A 25,009-nucleotide genomic window follows, 5' to 3' on the forward strand; every position below is an offset into this window, starting at 1 on the left:
TGCCTACAATAAGATTTTTAGATTGTTGAAAAATAAGACACTTTAATGTTTAATTTAATTAATAAATAATTCATGAGCAGAAACTGATAAATTGACATGTTCATCTCAACAAAACACAATCTAGATATGAGGTAGCACTAGAAATGGCTAGATATACTATACTCGAAATTAGGAATTATATGAAATAAAGTATAAGTAACATGATTTTTACGTATTGGTCCTGCGCTGTGAAGACTGCTGAGGATATGAGTTGCACTGTGTTGACGGCATGATCAATCCTACTGACGACGTGTCGGATTTTTTTGGCGATGACAGCGGGTGGTGCCCAAGCGACCAGGAAGACGAGTCATGGTGAAAAACTTGAGCAGTTGCGAGAGCGCTTCTCAAAAACTTTATTCGCCCTCTCTCGGTGCAGGATGTCAAGTGCGAGGGTTTCAGAGATCTGCTCTCTCGTTTATTGGTGCATGCTGACATCGGGATGGAGTAGACTACAACGGCAGCGCAATAGAGAGAGTAAAAGGAAAAAAAAAAATCCTAACTCTTATATAAACTCACGTAATAAAAACATTCTCAATTTAAGACTACTCTTAATTAGCAGTCCATATAATTTCACGATGAGGTGGAATTTTTGGATATATATATATATATATATAATATTAATAATATAATATTAATACAGAGTGAATCTTATCACGAGCCACCTCTTCACATTATAAGATTTTAAGATTTATTAAGAATTATTAAAATTATACTAGCCCTGTAAACCTAACAATTACGGCAGCAAACAACGATGAGCAATAACAATCTCATCATCGACTTGAGAAAGTTGACTCTTGTGCCCCATTCTTCCAACTGAAAACTCAAATTTGCACTAATCATCATCAAATGCTAATATAGCAATAATAACCCAGTCTGTGCCGCTGTGCTCAACGTCTGGTTTGAAAATTATATAAAAAAATGCTAGTATAGCCCATTCATATATAATGCACAAAATAACCCTGATTTGAAAATTTTGTATAAATTTGAATCAGATCGCAAACAAAAAAAATCATGTCATATCACATCATACAGTCATACACATTTTCAAACAGACCCATATACGACGAGAGACCCTTTAAACATGGAGGTGGAAGAATCTAGTGTTGATGTAATCCTGTATTTCCTGTCACGTTTGTTTGCATTTAGGTGCTTAGTCTGTTAGCGTAGAATCGCGGGTGGTAGTGATGTGCCTAGTCCACGCCGCGACCGCATCCATCGCATAGTCTCGCCACGACGCGCTCGCCGGGCATATCGCACGGGTGACCGAGTAAAATGGCACTCCGTGCAGCTTGTGCGGCGTGGCGGGAATGTCGGGCTTCAAGCTCATGTATGCATGTTTCCTTTTCGTATAAGATGAAACAGAAAACAAGAAAAAGGGCTGCGGTCATTGGCAGCAAGAAAAATACTTTCCACTTCGCGTGCGTGTGTGTTCATTGCACTCCTGAGTTCGCCGGAGACGATCCAGAGCTCGGTGGTCACCGCCGGTTCCAACAACTGGTATCAGAGCCGGCCGCTGGCGTCCAGGCGTGTAGGAGCACCGGCGTGAGGGGCTCTCGGTGTTGAATGCAAGATATTCCATTCGAGAGGCCGCCCTCACCCAAAAGACCGCGCATTGAAGAGGACAAGGAGATGGCTGGCGATGATGATACGTCGGGATCAGGAGGATCAGGCGGTCACCGCGTCGTCAAGGAGAGCACGTTGATGTGGCCGATGCTTTCCCGCACGAATTATGCAGATTGGGCGATGATGATGAAGATCAACTATGAAGCCCTGGAGGTGTGGGATGCAATCGAGCCCGGAAAGGACGTGCCACGACCGATAGACCGGCAGGCCATGGGCGCTCTGATGCGTTCTGTGCCCAGTGACATGTGGGCGGCGCTGGGTGCGAAAGCGAACGTTAAGGAGGCGTGGAATCTGCTCAAGACCATGAGGCAAGGTACTGATCGTGTCAAGGCGGTCAATGCACAGAAGCTCCTCAAGGAGTTCGAGAACATCGCGTTCAAGGAGGGTGAGAGCGTGGAAGATTTCGGCATGCGGATCACAAATCTCGTCGCCAATCTGAAAGCCCTCGGAGAGACGATCGAAGACATTCGTGTCGTCAAGAAATTCCTCCGCGTCGTGCCGGCTCGATTCAATCAAGTCGCTGTTTCGATTGAGATGTTCTGTGACATGGACGGACTCACAATCGAGGAGTTGGTGGGCAGACTTCGCGCGGCAGAAGATCGCTTCGAGGACAAGGTGGAGCAGATCGTGGACAAGGCCGGCAGGTTGATGCTCGCAGAGGATGATTGGCTTGAAAAGAACAAACATCGCTTCACCTCCAATTCTGCCAAGGAGGGGAGCGGTGGGAGTGGCGGCCAAGGAAGAGGGAAGGCGCCGCATCGTTCTGATGGTGGCAGCTCCAGGAGCACTGGCAATGTAAAACTCACGTCAGAGGGCACACCCCGCCGGAAAGGTCGGTGCCACAACTGCGACATCTACAGGCATTGGGCCGAGGATTGCAAGCGTCCGAAGAAGAAGAAGAAGGAGCCGAAACACGAAGAGGTGAACGTCGCCGTCACAGGTGCTGATCAGCCGGCGCTGCTACTGGCATCCACAAAGATCGTTCATCTGACGGAGAACAATGTTGTCCCGTTGGAGTGCGAGGACAACATCTGGGTTCTAGACACTGGTGCAAGTAATCACATGACAGGCACTATATCGGCTGTGACACACCTAGACAAGTCAGTGGGGGGCACTGTTCATTTTGGGGATGGGTCATGCGTGGAGATCCATGGACTTGGCTCAGTCGTCATGAATGGTCGACACAATGAACACAAGGTACTATCTGATGTCTATTACATTCCAAAGCTTCAGAGCAACATTATTAGCCTTGGGCAGCTCGAGGAAGGGGGGTGTAAGGTGGTGTTGGAAAATGGTCGTCTGAAGGTGTTTGATCAGGAACACACACTGATAATCAGTGCGCCACGTACTGGGAACCGGTTATACACAATCAAGCTTGGTGTGGTGCCACCTGTATGTTTACTGACAAAACTGAATGATGAAGCTTGGAAGTGGCATGCAAGGTATGGGCACCTGAACTTCAGAGCTCTTCGTGATCTAGGCAGAAAGCATATGGTAGAAGGAATGCCAATCGTGGACAGGGTAGAACAAGTCTGTGATGGTTGTGTTTTGGGTAAACAGCACAGAACTCATTTTCCACAAGCGTCCACGTACAGAGCTGAAAAAGGCTTAGAGTTGGTCCATGCAGACCTGTGTGGTCAGATTAGACCACCAACTCCAGGAGGCAAGTCATATTTTTTGTTGGTTGTTGATGACTTCAGCAGATACATGTGGGTCGAGATGCTGAAAACAAAAGATGAAGCTTTAGCTTATCTGAAGAAAATCAAGACCAGAGCAGAAATTGAGCAAGGCAGCAAAGTCAAAGCACTGAGAACAGATAGAGGGGGGGAATTCAATTCCAATCTGTTCACAGTGTTCTGCAATGAGGCAGGAATCAAGCACTATACAACTACCCCATATTCACCTCAGCAGAATGGAGTAGTTGAGCGTCGAAATTAGACAGTGGTGGAGATGGCAAGGTGCATGTTAAAGAGTAAGTCAGTACCTGCCCGATTTTGGGGAGAAGCAGTAGCAACTGCAGTATATGTGTTGAATAGAGCACCAACCAAAAGCTTGCAGGATAAGACCCCATTTGAAGCCTGGCACGGCAGAAAACCTCAAGTTACTCATTTGAGAACCTTTGGTTGCATTGCTCATGTAAAGGACTTAGGCCCTGGAGTGACAAAATTATCTGACAGGTCAAGGAAAATGGTACTGTTGGGATATGAAGCTGGAACAAAGGGATATCGGTTACTGGACCCTCTGACAGGTCGTCTACATGTTAGTAGGGATGTGATTTTTGAGGAAGATCAGGTGTGGGACTGGAATAGCTCAAGCAAAGAGAATGGAGACACTGAAACTTTCACTGTCGAGTTTCAGAGCACTGTACACAATCCTGCAACAGGCAATTCTGAAGCAAATGCAGAGACAAATTTTCAGCCACAAACTGATCAAAATGAAAATTGGTCTCCACCACATAGCCCTCAGATTCCTACAGGACATGGATCACCTATGACACCACCAGCACCACAACAACCTGAGATTCAGTGGGCCACTCCACCCTCAAATACAGAAGCAGTTTCTGAAGGTATTGGTCTCAGGTTCAGAACATTGTCAGACTTGTTTGATAGCACAGATGAGGTCCAGAATTTTGAATACAGTGGTCTGTGTTTGTTAGCAGCAGATGAGCCATTAAGTGTTGAAAATGCTCTAGAAGTTAAGTGCTGGAGGGATGCAATGCAAGATGAACTCCAGTCCATTCATGAGAACAAAACATGGACTGTGTCTGATCTGCCAAAAGGACAAAAGACTATTGGATTGAAATGGATTTTCAAAGTGAAAAGAGATCCATCTGGGAATATAATCAAACACAAAGCCAGATTGGTGGCAAAAGGATATGCTCAAACACAGGGGGTGAATTTTGATGAAGTCTTTGCACCTGTAGCAAGGTTGGAGTCTGTCAGGCTGCTTCTTGCTCTTGCTGCACATGGAAATTGGGAGGTACACCATATGGATGTCAAATCGGCATTTTTGAATGGAGATCTTCTTGAAGAGGTGTATGTTCATCAGCCACCTGGCTTCTGTGATCCCAAATTGGAAGGCAAAGTGCTGAAACTTCAGAAAGCACTATATGGCCTGAAACAGGCACCAAGAGCCTGGAATGCAAAATTGGATCAAGAACTGAGAAGTCTAGGGTTCAGAAGGAGCAATGTTGAGCATGCAGTTTACAGAAGAAGTGAGGGTGACTCATTCTTGTTAATTGGAGTATATGTTGATGATATCATTATTTGTGGACCTGACAGCAGCAAAATTGGAAAATTCAAGCATCAAATGAAAAGGCTATTCAGTATGAGTGATCTAGGGCTGTTGAGCTACTATTTGGGCATGGAGGTGAAACAGAAAACTGGAGAATTCACACTCTGTCAGAGTGCCTATGCTGCCAAAATAGTTGAGATCAGTGGCATGAAAGGGTGCAACCCAGTAGACACTCCAATGGAACAGCATGTGAAAGTATTGGCTGGAAATGTAGGCAGTGAAGAGGATGCTACCAGGTACAGAAGCATCATTGGGAGCTTAAGGTACTTGGTTAACACTAGACCTGATCTGGCTTATTCAGTGGGAGTTGCAAGTCGATTTATGCAAACACCAACAAAAGAACATTGGGCACTGGTCAAAAGAATTGTCAGATACATATCTGGGACAATCAACTATGGCTGCAGATTTGTGAAGGGAAGAAATTCAGAGCTGAAGTTACTGGGATATTCAGATAGTGATTTAGCTGGAGATCTTGTTCATCGCAAAAGCACCACAGGGGTTGTTTATTTCCTTGGACCAAATCTGGTGACTTGGACCTCACAGAAGCAGAAAGTTGTAGCATTGTCCTCATGTGAAGCTGAATACATTGCTGCAGCAGCTGGTGCTTATCAGGGTGTCTGGTTGAGCAGGTTGGTGGCTGAACTGACAGGAGGAAAGACTGAAAAGTTCAGACTACTGATTGACAACAAGTCTGCAATTGAACTCAGCAAGAATCCTGTGTACCATGAGAGAAGCAAACATATAGATACACGGTTCCATTACATTCGTGAGTGTATCAGTGATGGAATGATTGAAGTCGATCACGTTGGCACAGACGGACAACTGGCTGATATACTGACCAAGCCTCTCGGTAGAGTCAAGTTCGTCGAGATGAGACAGAAGCTGGGCGTCATCGATGTTCAACAGGATTAAGGGGGTGATTTGTTGATGTAATCCTGTATTTCCTGTCACGTTTGTTTGCATTTAGGTGCTTAGTCTGTTAGCGTAGAATCGCGGGTGGTAGTGATGTGCCTAGTCCACGCCGCGACCGCATCCATCGCATAGTCTCGCCACGACGCGCTCGCCGGGCATATCGCACGGGTGACCGAGTAAAATGGCACTCCGTGCAGCTTGTGCGGCGTGGCGGGAATGTCGGGCTTCAAGCTCATGTATGCATGTTTCCTTTTCGTATAAGATGAAACAGAAAACAAGAAAAAGGGCTGCGGTCATTGGCAGCAAGAAAAATACTTTCCACTTCGCGTGCGTGTGTGTTCATTGCACTCCTGAGTTCGCCGGAGACGATCCAGAGCTCGGTGGTCACCGCCGGTTCCAACATCTAGGACCATCAACGCCATATTAACCACTGTTTCTTAAGTAGTAAATACTGCTATGAAGGGTAGTAAAGATTGCTACTAACGCTAGAGTAACTGCTGCTATATATTGTCAGTTTATCACCCGGCTGCGCTAGCTACAAAAAATAATTCAATACTGTAATTCACAATGCATGCAACATGCATGCGACATTACATACGATATTGCAGCGCATAGGCACGACATATAATCTGATGGATGGGTCAGGATTCAGCTGGCGAAACTTGAGCGGCGATGCGATGGCCTCGACGGCGGCGGCCGGCCGACTGGCCGGCGACGATCGCGCGGTCCGGTTGTGCATGCATGCATGCAGTAGATAGCTAGATGAAGCTCATCTCGGTGTTGGCGCGCGCGGCGTCGTCGTCGTCGCGGGAGGGGGAGTGGACGTGGCGGCCCTCGTAGGTGGTGATCACCATGCGGGGGTCCTCCGCCAGCCTCTCCACCCGCTTCTTCACCCGGCAGTTGTCCTGCGTGCAACGGTAGTAGCTCCTGCATCATATATATATGCAACGCCACTTCTTCAAGTCAATTATCTACTAGTACAAATCGATTACAGGAATCTGAGGGCGAGTAATAATAATTCTTGTCAGCAGTGCAAGTCAATGGATATAAGCTCAATTAATGTGCATGGTTCCTCGGTTTTTTTCCCGTCTAATGATGATTAGGGTTTGATTCTCACCAGCCGTGTTAGGTTGGTCGGGTCGATTATTTGTGTGAACTTTTCACCATGATTTCCGGTACTTGAACCCGTAATATATACTCCCTCGTTAAAAATATTTGACGTTTTAGATATGATATAATATGATATTCGATATGTATATTTGATTATTATTATTTATTATAATATATTTATAAAATTTATGATTTTTTAAACGATGGCATAAATTTATGAGTTAAGAAAGTATTTTTTCAGTCAAATGTACACATGATTTTTTATATTTTCAAATCGAGTATTTTAAAAGTTTTTAATAATCAAAGTTTAAAAAGTTTAATCGGATTCTATTCAAAACATCAAGTATGTGTGAACGGAGGGAATAGCTTATGACATAAACTTACAAGTGTCTGGAATAACGAATTGTGTAACCTAACCATGGTTGAAAGAAACTCTTTGGATTAGTTGCTTTGAACACTGTTAACTTTGTTATTATAGACAGGGACACATGCACGACACAGTAAACTAGTGTAGCCAGCAGACTCCTCGTGTTAATTTGTTCACTACAAGTCTACAAGAAGAGTACTGGTCTTTTTTACTAGCACTGCTCGATTTCACTTATTTTTTACTACTAGTATATATAACTGACTGTCTGACTATACAGCGGTAGTACTAGGAGTTGGTCGGTAAAGTACACCGATCTCGGAAAAAATCTTAATCGTGGTGGCCTGACACATCAACTAGGAAAATAAGGAGATAATAATAATATTCCAGGCTACCTAGGCAGCATCATTTCACTCAACCCAAGGGCCATAGATTGAGAAAGATGTGGTAATAATTACACAGAACAAAAAAACTTGGCCCTTTTGCAAAGCTCAAATCCACCTTTTCATCATCATCTTGCCCTTTACCAAACAGTAAAGATTCTCCCCTCCCAAGGCCAGCCAGATCAAAGCAGATCGATATCCCGCACGTACAGATAAAATAAAGACTGTAATAAGTTTTCTTAAGTAAAAAATAACTGGTTATTCCATCTCATTAACAGCTTAATTAGTTGGCGTAAATTTAGTGTGTATATATGATCGAAGTTGTCCATTTGAAAATATTTTTTATGTCAAACCTACATTACATAAGACTATTGCACACCGCTATGGTCGTAAAGAAGTATCCACCGTAGGAGTCCCCCATCCTCTGGACGCACTGGAAGTCCTACTTCAATTTTTTTTGCATGGAAGATGAAGAAAATGTAAAAATAAAAGGAGGAGAGAAATAACTCTTTACTTGTTAATCCCGAATGTGCCACTGATATATTGGTCTTTCGAGGTTGATCAGATTGCTCGGATCACAATGTCATTATTCTCCCGCACTTACTATGTTCCTTGGATAAATATAAAGAAAAGGGAAAAGAGGGATGATTGCCAATATTTGCCAATTGATTGGAAAAAAAACCCATAGATGTTGTAGTGGTGTGATCCACACGAGAGGGGAGGAAGGTTTCAGCACCTGGCATCATTGCAAATGGCTAATCAGATTGGACTGGATGCTGGACTTACGTATGGTGTGTGGGTCAATGCTTGGCGCATTTCCTGCCATGATAACCATCACATAGATAGACTTCAGATTCACACGCATGCACACACGCGAGCGCGCCTCCTAGTTGGTTTGGTGGTTTGATGATTTGATCAGACCACGGAGGAGACATAGATCATGTCATGTCATTTCTAGTTCTTGACTATATTACGTGTCTAACTAAAAATAATTTCTTAGAGAATGCAGCATTTATTTATGTAAATATATAAGCCTTCTTATTGGCTAGCATTAGTATTCTCAGAAAAGACCATTCTCGTTTTTTGGCGATTAATCAATTTCTTTTTGTTGCCGATTGTTGTTGCTTACGCTAGTACACATGGATGGGTGGATGGTTGGACGTTAGTGGAACTATTATATGGTGCAATGAGCATTCAACCTACTACTACTGCTGCTACTTGTTAGGATGCACGTCCTTCTGTGCGCGCGGGAGCGCAATAGCCAATATACAGGCCCCACATGAAATAATGGACTAATTGACCCTTAAACTTAGCATCAGATCTGATATATAATCTGGTTGCATGCAGCAAACTATCACTCGCAAAAATACCAGTTTTATGTCACTAAATGAAAAGTACTTAAGGTTAGCACCTTAATCACCATTTTCTGCGAAGCCAAATACTTATCCGTAATGAGAAACTACGCATTAGGGATCAGTTTAGTTAGGTGGCACGTAATAGATAGGAATGGGACAAGGGACATAGCAAAGTGTCATCTTAGGACTAGCTTTGCGAACACCTTTTCCTTTTCAAATCCAATGACTAGCACTTTAGGAAAAAGTAACTGTGGGAGTGTAGAAAGGTCTGTGAGAATTCTCTCCGGTCTCCTGCTTGCAGAAGTGCACCGAACTATTTCTCTACAGTAAGTTTTCTGTGAAGGTCTCAGCTTTTTATTTCTTCTTTCTTTACACTAAAACCCTGCGTTAACATTATGCACTAAGAAATCGCACTGACAAATCCAAACCATACAATAATCAAGATCGCAACAAGATCAATTGGAGTAATAGTTATAAAATGTACAATTATTAATGACTAGATACCAGGTGAATAAATTTCATTACATCGAAATGTACTTTGCTCTTTACGATCCGTTCCAATGGTCATTTCATTATCAAACTCGATTTTGGCTCTTAAATGTATGAAGCACACATCAATATAGATAATGATTTTTTTTCTTCTAAACTTAACAGTCTGTGTCTTCCAAAAATAAGAACAAAAGGTGGACACTAATTAAATTTATCATCATATATAAAATTACTACAGCCTTTAAAAAACATTAACTAGCAAATCTATAGACAAAATAAAATTATTGTAATGCAGACTAATCACACTTTCATGAATCTAGTTGCGTTTTGCAATTAAATGAGTTCATGGTTCTTTTCATTCTTGCACAACATAAATATTTTAAACTGTTACGTCATAATTCAAAATATATGCTGCTAGGGTTAATCACAATTCTGGTAGTCTTGGTTGTTGTTTATAAAATAACTAATAACATAATTAACCACATTTATATTGATTAGGATAAAATCATATGTGTACTTTAACTAATTCTCTTCCTTAGTTGGGGACAAAAGACGCATTCGCCATCTATTTATGCATATATATGATCAGAAATTAGACAATGATCTAGCTTCAGTAGCACATGGGAAATGGATATATATTTCCCCGATTGAATGCCAACGAGTGTGGTTCCCGAGTGTTTACCTTTGGAAAGTCTTGCCGAGATGTTTTGTCTAGGGAAAGTAAACTTCACATGAGGGTGTGGACATATAGGTTATCTAGTAGGTCCATCCCTCTCATCTAACATCTAAGTATCTATCTGTTGATTCTCTCACTTACTTTATGATTTTTTTTCATCTAACTTTTCAATATAAATCTCAACACAAATGAACTGTTTTATACCCTATGTGTTTGTAAGAGCTAGTGATTTTTTTTCTTCCGGTTTGTCTACCATGTTTGTTTTTGGCACATGGGATATTAGCCGTTTCTGGCTGTGCTTGTAAAGAAAAAATTTGTGAAAACCGAGTATCCATAATCATTGGCACTGTGAATTATGAAGTGCAAAGTTTGAATCTGCTTGGTGAACGTAAGATAATGGCAATTTTATCAAAGTTGAAAATACATAAAGGAGCTATGGATTAATTTGATGCATTATAGCTTAGATTAATGAATCTTTTTCATAGTACCCTTAAGCAGAACAGACGGAAGAATTAGGGTAGTTCACATTTAAGTTAACCATAGCAAGCCAGTCTATAGTCTCTGGTAAGAGAAACAAACTTTAAGAATTTCTTTTGAGGTGCTATTTAAGGATATATTTTATTGAGGCGTGTTAAAAATCCCAACATTTATTTATATTATTTGGATTCAGAATGCATTGTACAATGCAACTGTACGTTTGAAATTCAAGTTTGTGTTTTAAACAACCAAAAGACACCTCGAAGAAAACTTAATTAATTTAAAGTGTAATGAAAGCCATCTACGCTTGAACTATTATTTGTTAAACAAAGAAATGGAATACTCTGAAATATATCTGAAGTTTTGCAGGTGGAATTAACTAAACCCATACTATATACATAACACTAAATATTTCCTAACTGACTAATAACCCTAGTTAGGTTAATTAAGCTGCGATCCCTCCTTAATGAAGCCCACGACTCCTCACAGAATATCCCCAAATAAAATCTTAAATTTAAGAAGGATAAATGTGATGATGATCTCATAGAATCAACATATCTGGTCGATTTATATGAATACATAGTGTTAGCGGTAGATCCTCCAAGGGGGACTAGCGCCCTACCTTGGTAGCACTTGTAAGCCTCTTTCAATTTTTGAGTATAAAAGAGGAGGAAAAGGAGAAGAGAACGAAGAGGACAATTAGAAGAGAAAAAGAAGGAAGAGGGAGGGCCCTCAACTTAGTAGCTCTAATCCGTCACTGCTAGTGTAGTGTGCAATCGTTCAGTCACTGCATGCACATGGAGCCGATGGGAATTATTAGGCGCAAATGTGCAAGATTATCGACGTCCGTTCACATGCATGCATGTGTATGCGCAGATGCAAAAGCGCTGCGGTATATGTACCTGGGGTGCTTCGTGTTCTTGACGACCTTCTGGCCGTACTTGCGCCACTTGTAGCCGTCGTCGAGCACGTCGACGTCGCTCATAGTCTTGAAGCAGAACCGCGGCTCCCGCACCTTCCGCCGTGCCTTCCCTCCGCCGCTTCCCACCTTCTTCATCCTCACCGCGCCCACCCCCACCGCCATCGCTGCGCTGTTATGCCCGGCAGCCAACCCCTCGCTCACCGCAGTGCCCTTCCCCCTCTGCCCGCCTTGAACTTGATCATGACCTTCATCACAGGTCAACCTAATTGACATGAACAGGGAGAAAGCAACAATCATATGCACACCACATACGAGGAGCTTTCTTAGAGAGAGAGAGAGCGCTTGGTTGGCAAGGACGGCGCGAGCGCTCGAGCTAGCCCATGTTCGAGTGCGCACTCGTGTGGGTATGCACAGGATTTTCCCGATTTATGCGGTCACGCACGTAGCGTGGGGGCAATGTTTCATGGTGGAGTCAAATCCGATGAGAATTAGATCTCCCGTTTACTGTTAAAAGAGAGAGGGGTTTGATCTTACCATGGATGTGGAGGCGACGAACTCGTGGGAGGGGAAATGCCGTGTGCTGCATGCAGATGGTGGAGGGTGGGGGGCGGGATAGTGGACGAAGGCGCGTGAGAGGAGGAGGAGGTGGTGGTGGTTGGGTGGTATAGGACTAGAAGAGAGCTGCTGTAATTTAGTATGTCATGGTGAGAAAGACCGCTTGTATGAGAAGTAGGGGAGGGTTGGAAGGCGACGGATATGGTAGGTGTGGAGGAGGAGGAGGCCGCCATGGCGGCACCGGCGGTGGACGAGGCTTGGCCGTAGCCTAGCGCCATCATCGGCCTCTCTGGCCATGGGAACATCTTCGTTCTCGCAGTCTCTCTTTCTATTTGGTTTCGGAGTCTACCTTTAGTTTGCTTTCTCAAGTAGGAGCGAATGCTTGTGGTGTGATATATAGTACTGCTCGTGCTCGATGTAGGGAGGGGGGTTAGGGACAAAGGAATTTAGTGAAAGCTGGCGTTCGCGGTGGCGCATCCGTGGACAGGGAGCTCGTACAGAGTGACATGGCTGGACCTATGAACGGTACTGGCATCTCATCTCTGGAATACAAATGAAATTCAGAGCACAGTACACAAGCCATCACGTCCATCTAAGTATATTCATGGTCCTAGAGCTCTCGATTCAAAGTTTTTGAAATGAGTGATTTTCCAAGAAAAATAATTTTGTAACTGAAAGTAATTTTTTGATAAATTTTACAGACAACACGATTTTTTTTAGGAAGTGAATTAGATGAAGTTACTTTTTTCGTTTTTAATATGTAGTTCGTTTTAGATAATCATTTCTATAAAATCACTTGAAAAACTAAAAACTATTATTTAATAAAAATCTTTTAAATCTACTTAAAAAACTGCTCCACGAGTATTACCAAACAGGCCCTCATGATGTCAATCATTCATGTGTGATAGGTGGACGAGCTAGCAGAAAGCCAGAAACACCAATATCCGAGATAGATCCAGAGGTCGTCAAATCTGTTCGACGTACGTGGGCCATGCTCGATCGATTGCACCCTTGAAAACAAAGGCTGGCACCGATGATCTGGTTCTTGGTGATCCCAAATTATTCTTTCGTCTCCCTGCAGAAAGGTCACTACTCCTTCAGTCCTCCATAGCAGTTTTGTCAATTGATGGCAATGGCTGACCCGGCCCGGTGTGTGCAGAAAGACTCCCTTTTGTAAAGCTCGTTTGGACACATCTGGTCGATATGCTTTTTAGCCATGGCGGATATCATACTCTACGATGATTTATGCTATTTAGATCTTTCTTTTTTTCGGGAAAATGCTATTTAGATTATAACTTTATGATTGGGTAAATGGCGGTGTACATTCATACATCAGAATCATGGCATCTCGGTTTATACGAACGGTCAACACACACATATATAGGATACACATATATAAGAATTAATAAAACAAAATGAAACAACCGAACATTGAATTTCGCTCGATTTGGGTCCAATTTTCCCTTCTTTTTGTTGAAGCAGACACGCGGATTAATTCCACAAACGCAAGTTGTTTTCTTTGCGGGGAAAGTAATATGAGCTGTCAAAGGCTTTGTTAATTGAGATTTGCTCGTTCTAAGCTGCCTTAGATGTTGCTTACACCTCAATCACCTTTTTATTACTATAAAAATTATTTTTTGAAACATATAGGGTAACTTTCCACAGACGACTTATATGACAAACCGTCTGAGTAGTTGGTGGGATTCCTGTGGTTTCATGCCACGTGTGAAAATAATTTTCCACAGACGGCTATCGTAATGCTACAATTTTTAGAGACGAACGACATAAGACGCCGCCTGTATAAAAGGGTATTTTCAGAGGCGGTTACTTATATGAACCACCTCTGGTAATATGATGATTACCACGAGCAGATTATGTAATTAGCCACCTGTTATGACGTATTTGCAGAGATGGCTCCTTATGTAACTCATCTCTGAAAATCTCTCTATAAACATTACCTACCCGCACGAAGCCCCATTCAGACCGAGCTTGTCTGTCCGAACAAAGCAGCTTAAAGGTGGCATGTATATTTTAAAACGGGGGAGGGGGGGGAGTGTCTCATCCTTAGCTAGTATATTTTTGAAGTTTAGATATAGATTTAAGGCTTAATTAATGTTTGGATGTGATCTAGAGATGTATATTGTTCTAGCTATTTAGATCCTTGAAGTATCTAAAATTTGTTGCCAATGTTGATTCAATTGTGTAGATTCACATGATTCTAGCATTATATTTAAAAATGTAGCTTCAATTTGATTTTTTTTAGTCTCTATGAGATTTTATCATGAATGAGGATGTTTTGGATCTATCTAGGTTCAGATGTAGAGAGAGAATAATACATCCATATTGTGTAGACATATTATAATCACAACAACCCTAAAATTTCCCATTTTTAAAAAATCTTTTTTATTATGACTTTCTTATTAATTAATTTATAGATATAATTTTGTTGTTGGATTTAAAGATAGACATAGCATGGATGTACGATGTGCCAAGACATAGAGAAATATACATAAAATAACTCTCTACTTTTATTCAAGCCGCCGAGAAGGACGCTTTGACTAAGAAGACAAAAGAAATACACTATTCATGTTCTGACCGCAAGAACCAAAAATTATGTGACAAATCAAGCATAATCAAATCACACTTGATCTTGAGAGGTTTTGTCGAGGATTACATATGTTGGTCTAAACACGATCAAAAACGTACATGCAAATCAAATGACGACATTGTTGCTAATCAAGTGGATGGTGATGATGAGGAAGTCGAAAACAACAATTATGTTATGATGGATGATGATGATGATGATTTCAATCTGGAGGAAATGTTGCACCACACAGAATCACATGTTTTAAGGGAGAGGAGAGGTTTAGAAAATTTTAAGGTGTTACAGAAGACATCGAAGGAACTTTTATATGAGCAATCAAAGGACTGTGATAAAGAGTTTACGGTGTTGCATTTGGTGCTTGAACTTCTAAGGTTTAAGGCCAACAATAGATAGTCTGACAAGAGTTTTTCGGATCTGTTGAGTCTCTTAGTAAACATGCTTCAAAAACCTAACTCCTTGTTCACCACCACTTATAAAGTGAAGAAGTTTATTTGTCCGTTGTCATTGGATGTGCAAAAAATACACTCGTGTCCAAAGCACTGTATCCTCTATCGTAAAGAGTATGAAGACTTGGATAGATACCCAGTGTGAAATGCGAGTCGGTACAAGAGGAATGATGATTGTGAGGATGAAGATGCTTCCTCCAGCACGAAGAAGAAGAAGAGTACTGCTGGATCGTGACAAAAAAGACACTTCTTCCAACGTGAAGAAGAAGAAAAGAAATCATGCCATGGTGATGTGGTATCTGCTAGTGATCTCCCACTTGCTATATTTGTACTTGAATCCTAAGGACTCTGAACTGATGCATGCATTGGTATTTCGATAAGCGTAATAAGGATGGAACTAAGCTTCGACACTTTGTTGATGCTAGCTAATAGAGAAAGTTGATGCCATATATCCATATTTCGCTAAGGAAGCAAGGGATGTAAGGTTCGCGTTGAGAACATAAATGTGGTCATCACACAATTGTGTCACTTCTTCAACACAATTGCATAGATGATGATCGATGCTAAAAATTTGGGTGCTCTACATAGTTAGTTGATAGAGACTCTGTGCCAACTTGAGATGTACTTTCCTCCATTATTTTTTGATGTCATGGTACACATCTTGGTTCACATCATGAATGAGATAATTGCATTGGGCTCTGTATTCTTACATAAGATGTATGCATTTGAGCGGTACATGTGTATTCTCAAGGGCTATGTACGAAATCGTGCTCACCTAGAGGGTTCCATGATTGAGGGCTACAGTATCAAGAAAGTCATTGAATTTTGCATCGATTACATAAAATATGTGAAATGGATTGGTGTACATGTATCTCGATATGAAGGGAGGTTATTTAGGAGAGGGACCAAAGGAAATAAAAGATTCATCGATAAGGATTACAAACTAGTGGAAGAAGCACATTTCACCATCTTTCAATAGCTCAAGATAGTGGAGCCATACGTCGAGCAATACCTGAATGAGCTTTACATAGAAAATCAAGACCGTCCAGATAATTGGACCATGAAAGATCACAAGCGTCGCTTTACCACATGATTCAAGAACCAAAACCTACAATATGGTGACTTCATAGATAAAAAAATGCTAAAAATATTGGCATGAGGCCCATTAAGTTTAGTTATGTCATAACAAGCGTATGACATTAATGGGTACATATTTTATACCAAAACAAAGGACAAAAAGAGCATGGCCTAAAACAGCAGTGTTTGGATAGAATCCTTTGACACAACATGGGAAAAGAGCACCTAATATGGGTTCATAGATGAAATCTGAAAACTCAACTATGGAGTGAAATGTAGACCGTCGTCTTTTGGTGCAAATGGATCAAACATCCAAATAGCGTGGAGGTGGACAACTATAGGTTCACAACTATCAACCTCAATATTGTAGGCCACAAAGATCATCTGTGGGTACTCGCTAATCACGTCGAACAAGTTTTATGTATAATCGACCCCGTGAATGAAAAGAAGCGCATAGTTGTTACCAGAAAATAAAGAATTGTCAGAGTTGAGAATGTGGAGGATGAGAAAGAATACAATTAGTTCGATGACATGCCGCTTTTTAGAAATCTAGAAAAAGATCAAACTTATAGAAGCAACCCTCGATAGATTTGTGGTGCCCTATATACGCCTTGATGGTGTGGGGAAAACAGTTCAAGGTAAATAGTGTCATCTTATGTAACTGTAAGATAATGTGATGAACAATTAGTTTGAATGATGAAATTGGTAGATCAAAGTGATTTAGCATAATGATATTAGGATAATGTTCATGAGTTGCTAAGATGATTCTTATATATGCTTATACGCTGGTGTTAGCGTAGAGATAACACAATATACTCGTGTGAGTAGTGTTGCATGAACAAATCTTGAGTCAAGTCAGGAAGGACTTATGCTCTTACTCGTTTGTTGTTTGATTCCTATGTAGGTATTGCTCGAAGGTGAACTAAGTTCAGGGAGAAACTGAGATTTGACGACATGCGGGACGTTTAAGTTGAGAGAACAATGCATATGGAGACAATATTTCGCGATGGACGCAGGAGGCAATTTGATCATGAGAGGATGTGAAGACTAATTCATGTTTGAGTTGGAGCAAGCACGAGGGAGTCGTGTAGTGGCCGGGTTTGAGATAAGAGTTAGTGTCAGAGATAGACTCCGAGTGGGTTACACATATGCATGTATGCATGTGAGATGTTACATATATGATTACGTGAGAGTTGTTGGCTAATTAGCTTAATTAGTGGGAGTTGTTTGTTCTCTTGTGATTAGAGGAGAATAAAGACCAGGTTGAATACGACTTGGAGTTGTAGTTCGATTCGGTCATGTTTGTGTGTGTGACTATCTAATAAATAAAGAGGTATGTTGTATTGGGTAGACAACACAGTAGAGAGAAAGATAGAGAAACCATATTGAGGGCTATTTTAGGATTTTGTAAAAATCTTTGTTAGATGCTTTAGAGAGACATCTTGTAAACTCATCTATGCAATGAAAATCAAGTTTTGTAAGTTGATGAGTTACTGATTTGGAATTTTCTCTGTGTTCTATATTGTGCATGGTTTACGATTGATTTTGTATTTTTAATGAGTTTATCTTGGTTTAATCCATCCGAATCCTTGCTAGAATATCTAGTGTTTAATTTGAGAAAATTTCGAGTGGCTTTGATTTGATCTCGAGTAGTTTTTGTTCGGTAACGACTAGGTTACCGAACAAAAACTACTCGATTCTGTGTGGTACAATCAACTTTGACAAGGCATAAATCTTGATTCACATACCCGATTGACCTGATTCTTTCGGAATAGTTTCATACTTGAATCTAATTTCTTCTGACCAATTTTGATGGCAATCGGACAAGCGGATCTTACTTGACATCAATTTTAGTAGAGTATGTGCAATCTATCTCGAGTGAAATACCGAGTTTAAGTATATTTTCGATTTGGGTAAATTATCTTTGAATGGTTTCCACAATCATTCACCCCTCTCTAATTGCTATATTAGAGTGTAATTGATCCTATAGTAACTTAGTTTTCAATGTGATTTTTATATTATGCAACTTATTTTCTAATGTGACATTCATGTTATGTAACTTAACTTCTATTGTGATTATTGATTCCCAAAAATAACACAAAGTAATAATATTTAATAGACCTATCAAAAACATTTAAAATAATTTCCACATGTGGGTGCTATAGTCTACCACATGTGAAAATAAATTTCCACATGCGGATGCTATAGTCTACCTCCTGTGAAAATACATTTTCACAGGCGGTTTCTTATGTCCACCGTCTATTGAAATGTATTTCTATATCTATCCTGGCGCGAGGCCCCAAAACCATAGCCCCCATTGATGAACTTAGAAAGCGTCGATAGGTTGCCTGTGCTCGCCGCCGCCATCGCCGCCCTCTCCGGTGCCCTTTGGCCTCCGTTTCACCACTGACGCCTACTCCACGCTCGAGCCCCTCCTCTCAGTGCCTTTTGACCTCCCTCATCCACGCACCACCGACACCCGAGGGGCCTCCTTCCTCCGCCGCCACCGTCCTCCCAGAGTCTGAGCGCCATCGGCCGACGCCCTCTCCGGCCTCCCTCCTCTGCGCACCACCATCGTCCCCTCCAGGTAAGCCCTCTGCTACTGTCACATCCTCATTTTTGAGCATCTCATGTCATATACATGTCATGTGCATCATTAATATGTCAATTACCAATTTTGTGCATAGAAGAAATAAATGGGAAAATGGCCAAATATTAAGAAAAGACCACCTTTGTGAAGTAACTCAAGATTTTTCCATAGCAGTGACCCCTACAAAAATTTCAGTAGCTATAACACCATGTGTTAGATTTTTTTGAGATTTTTTTTAATATTTTTGGAAATCTTCTCGGTGTCCAAATAATTCACCCAAATTTGAAAAGTGGCCTTATTTAAATAATTCTGTAGAAAAGTCTATACATCTAAATTGGACGACTATTGTCAAACTGGAATACTCATAGGATGCCCTAGCTTTTTCTAAATTGTCATGAATTTTGGTGAAGCCTAGCTACCTCAATTGGGATTAAAATGAATGGTATTTGATAATTGCAAAAAAGAAAAATCGACTTAGTACTTAATCCCATGTATCTACCTTTTTCTAAATTGTCATGAATTTTGGTGAAACCTAGCTACCTCAATTGGGATTAAAATGAATGGTATTTGATAATTGCAAAAAAGAAAAATTGACTTAGTAGTTAACCCCATGTATCATGAATTGGATAGCACGAAATTATTTACAAGAGTGACAAGTTCTTTGACCACATAATTGAATTGACTAGGTATCTGAGACTTTATGAGTGGGAGAGGAAACAATATTTTTTTAATGTTAGTTGAGTTATTGTTGTACTTGTGGTGAATATTGTCTTACGTGGAATTTTGTCTTGTGATGTAAATATTGTGTAGAAATGCAGTTGAATATATATTGTCTTGAAAATATGTTGAAATCTAGATGGAATAAAATATATACTAATTATGAATTTAGAATGAAATATATACCACAGGCGGGTACTTATATCACTCGATTGTGGTATTCTATCTATCTATAGACGGATGCTAAAATATGCCACCTATAAAAACCGATTATCAGAGGCGGTCCGCTTAATCAATTGCAAATAAGAATTACAACAGACGGTTCCTTAAGTGAATTACCTTTAGTAATCAGTTTCCATAGACGATCTTTTTTACGCATGTGAAAATCGTCTATTTTCACAAGTCTTATCTGAGGCGGGTGACTTAACGCACTATTTACAACCCTATCTCTAAAAGCTGTTTGTGTAGTAGTGTTTATGGCCCTTTACAACCCTATCTCTAAAAGCTGTTTGTGTAGTAGTGTTTATGGCCCTTGGATGTGCTTCGCGATTTGTGCTCTGATTTGTTCCATTGAATTTTCCATAAAAGCTATCTCATAGGAAAATGTCTCCAGGTAGAAGACAAAAATGTTCTACTCAACAAAAAAATTCCAACTTGAATAGAAAAATGTTTCAGATATACATGTGATTTGTTTCAGAAAATGTGACTGAGACATAAGTAAAATATAGATCACTTTTTACAAGCAATAGGGCGAAGTTGATCTGGATGGTTAGATCTACATCCAATAATGGTAAAAAAAAAGTGACCGGGATGAATGCAAAATCCAGGCGACTTAGAAGGAGGCGTACTACCCTAATTGAGATTTGCTAAAAGGTGGAAATTTTCAAGATTTCTTCACAAGTTAATTTATTAACTGTTTTCCGTAAAAAGGCGTGAGATCCTAGCTAAGCTTGTAGTATCAATACCTTGATGATTTTGGAAGATGACAGAGTATATGATATAGCTATCTACTAGTATATATATATACCTAGCACATAGCAGCTTGGCCGTGTAGATGAGCGCTCAATAATGCTGGATCGAGAAGAGAGATGGAGGACGCAAGGCAACGCGTGCAGGCAGAGGATAACCAGGCAGGCATGTGCATGTGCAACCTTCAAGAGCACATCGATGGAGCACTCATCTCCGTCTCACACGAGCGATGCCTTTTCGCAGTGCTCGCAAGATGGAGCCATAATGGGGCTAGCTCTACGTCTCCCTGCCCTGCAGGTCATCATGATCCATCCATATGTAACATGGAATGAACAGTACATATGTACATGCATGCCTGTCTCAAAGAAAGCTAAAAGACTTGGCTCTTTGGATCGATAACCAAGGCAATTTTTTTCTGAAAATTCTTTCCCAATCCTCCATGCTCGGCTGCACTTGATTGTTATAGCTCCTTCCCGATCATTAATCAGCTAAGCAACCAGATAGCGAGCGAGCTTGTGATCTAGCTACGGTGCTGCTACTATGAACTTATTACGCTCCTGATTATTTATAGTTATGCATGCACGCAGCTCGTGAGCTGATGATGGTTGCTTAGATCTCGCTAATCATGCCAGCCATGCACGTACGATCTCCGTGCAGGGAATTAATGCAGAATTTCCTCCCGGCCCGTTGTTGCTACAGGCAGCACACAAGTGAACCTTTTTTTAGCCTAAAAAAGTGAGTTTTTTTTTCTTGCTAAGGCAGCACACAGGTGCATGGGACACTGGATGGCGGAAGAAAATTCTACGAGGCTCTCCACCGAAAGATCTCTATGAGATCTTGATCATATCGTCATTATCTAATCTAACGACTGTCACATGCAACTAAGAGGAAGGAAATGAACATATAATATGTTAAAAAAAAGATCTTTGTATAAGATCCTTTCTGAAAGACCCTTTCATGATCGGTGATCGGATTGATTGACTAGACGGCGATGCAGAACAACAAAAACTACTCATGAATCCATGAGGCGGCATGGTGTTGTTGTGCTCTCTCTCGTAGGTCTTATGCGATGCTTCGCTTTCATTTTCTTTTGTGTGTTTAGACGGGTGGCACTATGAAAAAAAAAATAAAAGAGATACGAAATTAGTGACGGAATCTGTCACCAATGAATTTTTAGTCACGAGTTTTTTTACGACCCATCACTTATATAGCATCGGGGTGAAATCTGATTATGAACCATCACTGATAATAGGTAATCAGTGACGGATCATAAAGTTACCTGTTACTTATGACATTAGTAATGGATCGTAACTATATCCGTCACTAATACATAACATATTAGTGGTGAGTCTTCCTGGGCTAGACATCAGCAACGGGTCATGTTACGACCCATCACTTATGATATAATATTAATGACAGGTCTTCCTGGGACAGTCATAAGTGATGTATAATGTTACGACCGGTCCCTAATGACAAGTGATAAGTGACGTATACTGTAATGACTCGTCACTGATGACTTAACTCTGTTATTAGAGTTGGCTAGCTACTGCGTACCTAGTAGTTACAGAGCCCAACCTTGGCGTCAACTTTTGTCCATTTTTTCAGTTCCGCTAGAAAATCTCTAATATCTTTTTTATTTGAAGTTTGAATTGTTGCTAGGTCTTTGAAGGTTTGCATCTCCCCGTTTTCTCCTCCTCTAATTCTTATTTGGTAGATTTTTGTGCTTTGAGTTGTAATCAACTATTTTGCATCTTTATCCAAAATCTTAGTATAAGTAATTTGTATTGACGTTAGATTTTATACTAGGTTTGCCTAATCTATCGTGAGATGCCACAGATCTAGTGTAATTATATAGAATTTTTAATCATATACTTAATCACACAATTAAGATAATTGTTAATAAATAGTAAATGTTTTTACACTGTAGATGACAGACAGAAGTTGGATATACCTTGAGACTCGGACTTGTCCAGAGTACCTGAGCGGGGTGAAGTATTTCATGAGTGCTGCCTTTGTGGATATGAAAGATCAGGGTAAAACAGTAATGTATTGTCCATGTCACGATTGCAAGAATGATAAAAAATTCCTGAAACTAGACAATATCCATGCATACTTGGTCATGCGTGGATTTAAAGAGAATTATATATGTTGGCATAATCATGGCGAGGAAAGCCTTAACGAAGGAGAGATGGATCGAGGCCTCCATACCGATAGTGTGGATCAAGGGTTTACACCCATTGATATAGATCATGATCTCATGGACTATGACATATTAGGTTTCAATGATAATGATCTTATGGCTTTTTTAGAGAATGTGGACCAGATGGTGCGCAATGTCGAGCAGCACGACAAGTATAATAATGGTGACTTTGCTAAATTTTAGGAATTTGTGATTACAAGGCACCTCTTTATCCTAACTGTAAGAAGTACACACGGCTATTTTGGGACATAAAGCTTCTACAGCTAAAGGCAACCCATGGTTAGACTGACAAGAGTTTTGAAGTAGTGCTGGATCTGCTAAGGAACATGCTACTGGAGGGGAACTTGGTGCCCGAGGGCATGTACGACGCGAAGAAGATAATTTGTCTTTTAGAATTAGAAATAGAAAAAATACATACATGTAACTAGGATTGTATCTTGTTTTATGGAGTGTATGTAGAGCTAGATCAATGCCTAATTTGTGGAATCCATTGATATAAGTGTAGAAATGACGGTGGTGATGGGGATGGAGGCACAAAAAGTAAATGACCCCAAGGAAGGTGATGTGGTACTTTCTTGTAATTCCCTGTTTGAAACAATTATTTGCCAACAAAAAGAAGGCACAATTAGTTTGTTGGCATAAGAAGGGTCGTACAAATGACGCAATGATACAACACCTGACGAATTTCGCTTAGTGGCGAACTATTGATTTCATATTTGATTAGTTTGCTAAAGAATTGAGAAATATTAGGTTTGCTATGAGCACAGATGACATGAATCCATTAGGTAACATGAGTACCTCACATAGCACCTGGCTTATTGTATTGTCGATCTACAACCTTTCACCTTGGCTTTATAAAAAGCGAAAATATATTATGTACATGCTATGTTGTTCGTCACCATCAATGATCTACCATTATTTCGTAACTTATCAGGTCAGAGTAAAAGAAAATGTGAAGATTGCCCCCATTGCTTAGATGACACATGCAGTTTGAGGTTAAATAACTCAATGAAAATAGTGTACATACGGCATCAACGTTTCCTTCCCAAGAAGCACCCGTACTGAAACACGAACAAGTAGTTCGATGGCACAAGATGTCCACAATCAGGTTAAGAATATCAATGTTATCCTTAGCGAAAATGATCCTCCAAAGATGATGAACAAAAAGGAATGTGAAACAAGAAATCAATATTATTCGAGCTAGAGTATTGGGAAAAATTAGAGGTTCACCACTCTATTGACAACATGCATATAAAAGAAGAATATCTATGACAGTCTGATCAGTACATTGCTCCAAATGAAGCGAAAAGGAAAGGATATTGAGAACGCACGAGCTGACCTTGAAGAAATAAGCTTATGACCGGAGCTTCATGCACATAATATGGACAAATCAAAACACTTACCCCTAGCAGCTATTACTCTCTCCAAGGAGAGAAAAGAATTTTGTGAGTTCTTACACAGTGTGAAAGTTTTCTCTGGTTACTCGGCCAACATTGCAAGACTTGTTTCGATAAAAAAGCTGAATATAAATTTTTCTATGATGAAGTCTCATGATTGCCATGTGATGATGATATCACTGCTTGCAATAACTATTAGGAACATTCTCCCAATTAAGGTTCGCGAGGCTATCCTGAGACGGTGCTTTTTCTTCAATGCAATTGAATAAAAGGTGCTCGATCTAGTCTCATTGGAGCTAGAAAAAATAGACATTTTGAGACTCTGTGTATTCTTGAGGTGTATTTCCTATAATTATTTTTTGATATCATGGCCCATCTCACTGCTCACCCTGTGAAGGAGATACACTACCTTGACATCGTGTTTCTGCATCACATATTTCCATATGAGAGATTTATGGGCGTGCTCAAGTCGTACGTAAGGAATCGAGCCTTTCCGAAGGATGCATCATACAGAGTTACACGACAGAGGAGGCATTGGAGTGGTCTGTTGATTACATTGAGCCAAATATCTAATTGGCATGCCTAAATCTCGTCATGAGGGGAGGCTCACATGTGTAGTGGTTCTGGGGAAGATAGCAATAACTCCTGATCCAACGGCATACGACCAAGCTCATTTCCTCATGCTGCAACAAATGAGCGAAGTGTACCCATATGTCGATGAGCACAAGAAGATGCTACTTGAAGAGAATCCAGGGCATACCAAAGATTGGGTTGCGAGGCAACATATGCAAAGGTTCATCACTTAGTTT

General features: G+C 40.7%; 1 protein-coding gene across 1 annotated transcript; it reads right to left on the reverse strand.

The window, feature by feature from the left end:
* Positions 1-6,275: 6,275 nt before the first annotated feature.
* Positions 6,276-12,585, reverse strand: LOC133886737 (probable WRKY transcription factor 12). The gene is made up of 3 exons (XM_062326543.1): positions 12,179-12,585; positions 11,625-11,906; positions 6,276-6,795 (listed from the first exon to the last, which is right to left on the reverse strand). The coding sequence occupies exons 1-3, from the start codon at positions 12,502-12,504 to the stop codon at positions 6,627-6,629; spliced, it is 777 nt and encodes a 258-aa protein (XP_062182527.1). The 5' UTR covers positions 12,505-12,585; the 3' UTR covers positions 6,276-6,626.
* Positions 12,586-25,009: the final 12,424 nt, after the last annotated feature.

Source organism: Phragmites australis, chromosome 1 (genome assembly GCF_958298935.1).
Source record: "Phragmites australis chromosome 1, lpPhrAust1.1, whole genome shotgun sequence".
Classification (NCBI taxonomy): domain Eukaryota; kingdom Viridiplantae; phylum Streptophyta; class Magnoliopsida; order Poales; family Poaceae; genus Phragmites; species Phragmites australis.

Coding starts and splice junctions, on each gene's coding strand:
- LOC133886737 (XM_062326543.1), bottom strand. CDS start 12,504: ATGTTCCCATGGCCAGAGAGGCCGATGATGGCGCTAGGCTACGGCCAA. Junction 11,907..12,178: donor TCGTCGCCTCCACATCCATG/GTAAGATCAAAC, acceptor CATGTCAATTAG/GTTGACCTGTGATGAAGGTC. Junction 6,796..11,624: donor AAGAACACGAAGCACCCCAG/GTACATATACCG, acceptor TATATGATGCAG/GAGCTACTACCGTTGCACGC.